This window comes from Salvelinus sp. IW2-2015, unplaced genomic scaffold (assembly GCF_002910315.2).
Source record: "Salvelinus sp. IW2-2015 unplaced genomic scaffold, ASM291031v2 Un_scaffold9154, whole genome shotgun sequence".
Lineage (NCBI taxonomy): Eukaryota > Metazoa > Chordata > Actinopteri > Salmoniformes > Salmonidae > Salvelinus > Salvelinus sp. IW2-2015.
Window position 1 is genome coordinate 2,990 of NW_019950413.1, and position 5,077 is coordinate 8,066.

At 41.7% G+C, this 5,077-nt stretch overlaps 1 protein-coding gene across 1 annotated transcript; it reads right to left on the minus strand.

The window, feature by feature from the left end:
• Positions 1-1,560: 1,560 nt before the first annotated feature.
• LOC112079706 (TOX high mobility group box family member 2-like) lies at positions 1,561-4,708 on the minus strand (the record flags this gene model as incomplete). Its single annotated transcript, XM_024145576.2, has 2 exons — positions 1,561-1,791; positions 4,469-4,708. Coding segments are annotated over 2 exons (471 nt in total), but the record flags the coding sequence as incomplete, so codon positions are not given.
• Positions 4,709-5,077: the final 369 nt, after the last annotated feature.

Genomic DNA, 5,077 nt, shown 5'->3' on the forward strand with positions numbered 1-5,077 from the left:
CATGAAGTTGATGCAAAGAGTCAATATTTGCAGTGTTGACCCTTCTTTTTCAAGACCTCTGCAATCCTCCCTAGCATGCTGTCAATTAACTTCTGGGCCACATCCTGACTGATGGCAGCCCATTCTTGCATAATCAATGCTTGGAGTTTGTCAGAATTTTTTGGTTTTTGTTTGTCCACCCGCCTCTTGAGAATTGACCACAAGTTCTAAATGGGATTAAGGTCTGGGGAGTTTCCTGGCCATTGACCCAAAATATTGATGTTTTGTTCCCCGAGCCACTTAGTTATCACTTTTGCCTTATGGCAAGGTGCTCCATCATGCTGGAAAAGGCATTGTTCGTCACCAAACTGTTCCTGGATGGTTGGGAGAAGTTTCTCTTGGAGGATGTGTTGGTACCATTCTTTATTCATGGCTGTGTTCTTAGGAAAAATTGTGAGTGAGCCCACTCCCTTGGCTGAGAAGCAACCCCACACCTGAATGGTCTCAGGATGCTTTACTGTCGGCATGACACAGGACTGATGGTAGCACTCACCTTGTCTTCTCCGGACAAGCTTTTTTCTGGATGACCCAAACAACCGGAAAGGGGATTCATCAGAGAAAATGACTTTACCCCAGTCCTCAGCAGTCCAATCCCTGTACCTTTTGCAGTATATCAGTTTGTCCCTGATGTTTTTCCTGGAGAAAAGTGGACTCTTTGCTGCCCTTCTTGACACCAGGCCATCCTCCAAAAGTCTTTGCCTAACTGTGCGTGCAGATGTATTCACACCTGCCTGCTGCCATTCCTGAGCAAGCTCTGTACTGGTGGTGCCCTGATCCCGCAGCTGAATCAACTTTAGGAGACGGTCCTGGCGCTTGCAGGACTTTCTTGGGTGCCCTGAAGCCGTCTTCACAACAATTGAACCGCTCTCCTTGAAGTTCTTGATGATCCAATAAATGGTTGATTTAGGTGKAATCTTATTGGCAGCAATATCTTTGCCTGTGAAGCCCTTTTTGTGCAACGCACAAATGATGACGGCATGTGATTCCTTGCAGGTAACCATGATTGACAGAGGAAAAACAATGATTCCAAGCACCACCCTCCTTTTGAAGCTTCCAGTCTGTTATTTGAACTCAATCAGCATGACAGAGTGATCTCCAGCCTTGTCCTTGTTAGCACTCACACCTGTGTTAACGAGATAATCACTGACATGATGTCAGCTGGTCCTTTTGTGGCAGGGCTAAAATACAGTGGAATTTTTTTGGGGGGATTCAGTTCATTTGCATGGCATTCATCTGATCACTCTTCATAATATTCTGGAGTATATACAAATTGCCATCATACAAACTGAGGCTGCAGACTGTGAAAATTAATATTTGTGTCATTCTCAAAACTTTTGGCCACGACTGTATATATATATGTTTGTAAAAGTGTTATGCCGTTAAAGTTAATGTTATTATATCAGGAATGCAATTATGTCATAAAGAGCTGCAAAACTTTATCCACTTATTTCGGAGTGTGTGGGTGTGTGTGTTCAGTGTGTGTGTGTATAGACGTGTATGTATTGGTGTGTGTGTGTGTACCTGTTTTGCCTCCTCCCCCAGACTGTCCCACATGGAGGCCACTATCTTGGACACGTCCCCGAAGGTGGCGTTGGGGTTGGAGCTCTTGATGGCCGCCTGGGTGTCCCTGAAGAAGAGGGCGTAGGCCGAAACGGGCTTCGACGGCTCGTTGGGGTCCTTTTTCTTCTTCTTCTTCTGCGGTTTGGTCTTGGGCTTCATCATCTCTGAGGAAGGCCGCTTCTCGCCCGTCATCTGGAAGAATATAAAAAAACGATGCATTTGTCTCCTGTCTTTCTGTTTGAAGACTGAACAAGAAGACAACTGCTCACTCAAAGAGAATTATACTGTATGACAGGGGTAAGAAACGCAGTATCAACTGTTCCCTTTCGACATCATTATGTACATTCTCCTCTCTACTACCTGAGGAGAGCAACAGAACACAGTGACAAGACGCTCCCCACTCCTCTCACTTCACACCTCAGTGCACAGCTCCTTCCGTTGGTAACGTTTCACTGCCTCACGTAGACAAATGAACATGGTCAGTGTGCCAACTCATCCGTGTCAACGCCCACCAGACAACTCAAACAAGCTTGCATCCCCAACATCAAGAGATGAGTTGCCAGGCCAGTGTAAGCATAAGTATGACTTACCTCTTATCTTCTTACTAAGTTAATAGACAATAATGTTTATGAACTTTTGCTGCGAAAAACAAAATAAAACTAATTTAGACTCCATTTTCATCGTAATGACTGTTTGATTAAATCCATTGCAAGTAATTGAGACATCCACAGTGAAAAAATAAATTGAAACAACTCAGAATTCTCAGTAAAGAAACATTCAATGTAACAAGCTAAACCTGTTCACATCAAACACAGAACATTGTATTTACTTGTAGAACATGTATTTACAGTATGATACTACTAATACTCTCTTGCTTTGAACTGTACTCTATGAACAGAAACTGAGATTCAATCTCTCAAATCTAATATAACACTACCATTATCTATTCCAACTTAAACTGTTTTTTTTTTTTCTTCAGCAATACGTCGTTTACATTGTCAAAAATGATTTATCAAAACAACACAAACACATTTCTTCCCGGACTAGGTAAAACTGTACATTTCTCACCTAACATTCCCGACGGCATTCTTCTTAAAGAGTTTCATTAAGATAATAGATTCCAACTTTTGTGCAACGGAGCAAAATGTATTCAAAATCACCTCTGTTTCTACTAGCTTTGATGTGGATGTTGAATACATTGGAGGCTAACGGAATTATATACTGATGGTAATCGTTTTTTATTCATACATGGACAGTCATGCACAGTGGGGAGCTTGTATGGTGGAGAAAATATTATGTTGCAGAAAATGTGCTGGTCTAACGTTGTATCACTGTGTGCTTGTGTACAGAGGCTGATAAATATGCAACAACACTATAGAAAACCCCGGATTCAATTATACATTCATGTTCTTCTTTTCTAATCCCAACAGGTAAATGGAAACAAATCCAACAAGAGCCCTGATTGGTGAGTCATTTCTGTATGCTCTGTTGTATGGATTTACATAAATTAAATGAATGTCACTTATTGAGTATTTATTCCCGTGTCCTTGTTTCAAATGAAAGAACTGTGAGGGATTGAGGCACACATAAACTCCCTCGAGCTTTCCTGTCCTGTCCTTTCCTTTCCTTTCCTTTCCTTTCCTGTCCTTTTCAACTTGTTTACCCCACAGCGGAGAAACACATCTATTGATAGGTGTGTAGAGGTCTAGAACACTACAGTACACTGTCACGTTCTGACCTTAGTTCTTTTGTTATTTCTTTGTTTTAGTATGGTCAGGGCGTGAGATGGGTGGGTTATCTATGTTTGTGTTTCTATGTTGGTTTTTTTGTTTGGCCTGATATGATTCTCAATCAGAGGCAGGTGTCGTTAGTTGTCTCTGATTGAGAATCATACTTAGGTAGCCTTTTTCCACCTGGGTTTCGTGGGTGGTTGTCTTCCGTGTCTGTGTGTTCCACACGGAACTGTTTCGGTTTTCGTTGGTTCAATTCTTTGTTTTGTATTTCAGTGTTCAGTTTGTTCTATTAAAGTTTCATCATGAACACTTACCACGCTGCYCTTTGGTCCTCCTCTCTTTCTCCAGACGAAGATCGTTACATACACAGTATAGAAGACTGCTGCTTCAAGTCATTTGGTTTGGAACTACAGTATGTTGCCTCAAGTTCTATCTCCCATATCTAATAGAGACGTATTACAGACGAATACAGACAAAACATCCAAACGCATCCCTGTTGCCATTGCTGCAATATAAAGAATTGAACAGAGCTTCTGTTAATCGCTATGGAGAGGGCCTAGAGAACAGCAATAATACCAGTTATGTGAACATATATAAAGCAACAAGGGAATTTAAACAAAATGATCCACAACATAACTGGAAAGGGAGTAAGAAGTTGTTTCTCCATGATCCTTTCTTAATGTGACAATTAAGGAGGTGACATGGTGATAACAGATTCTCAGCAAATCCCACATTACAGGAACATTTCAAGTGAAATAATTTAGACAGCAAAACAATTATAACAAAAAGGAAAATAAAAAGCTGCATTACTTTCAGTTTGAACTAGGATTTGAAGCCAATATAAAAAAAACACCAGATGGTCCTTTATTACCTATGAGATTGGAGATACGCAGGCTCTCAGAAATACACTAGCTTGTTGAATAATAAATAATAAATTCACTGTCATTCTGCCATACATACACAAATTCAACAACGTGACAGCAAGTAACACAATCCTGTATGAAAAAAAAATCTAGTTATAGATTAACCACTATTTGACAATTTCCTTTAGCCGTGCAACACCCAACACCAACGACAGCAACACCCTGACTTTCCCTAGGTTCAGCGAAATCAAAGAAGCATTGCCACATCAGTACCTTATGGTGGGAATCGATCTCCTCTTCCTGTGTAGAGCTCGAGGGAGAGGGTGTGGCTGATTTACTTCCAGGAGGTGAGGGAGAACCATGGGTAAGTGCACTCCGGCCAACCTGAGAGTTCAGTTGGGACAGTGCACTCATGGGCTGATGGGACAGTATCCTAGGTGACATGTTTATCAGATGGGGGTTGTGACGGCTGAGGTCATAATGTGAGCCGTCGTGGCGAGTCATCTCCTGGATCTGGGTGAGAGAAGAAGACCAGCTTTACTACTTTAACTTCATCAATTGTACAGTATATTCCCAATTTGCCTAAAAACTTGGCGCCTGCGTTAAGGAGGGAAAACGGTAGGTAGGAGATCAAAGAAAGTGAGTGTGTCGTTCCCGGGTTCACTGGTCCCACTGATCTCCTTAGGACTGGTCGGAAGCCAACTTATCTTGATTTTCCCACTCTCCTCAGTCACGATTGAAACATACACCATGAGTTCCTCCACTAAATTGCACTTTTCTGGCCATTTTTATCTTGATTGCGCTTTGAGGCAAGATTTGATGTGTTGAATGTCAAGTCTAGTGCTGAGGTGCAAATGACCTTGAACAACATACAGTATCATT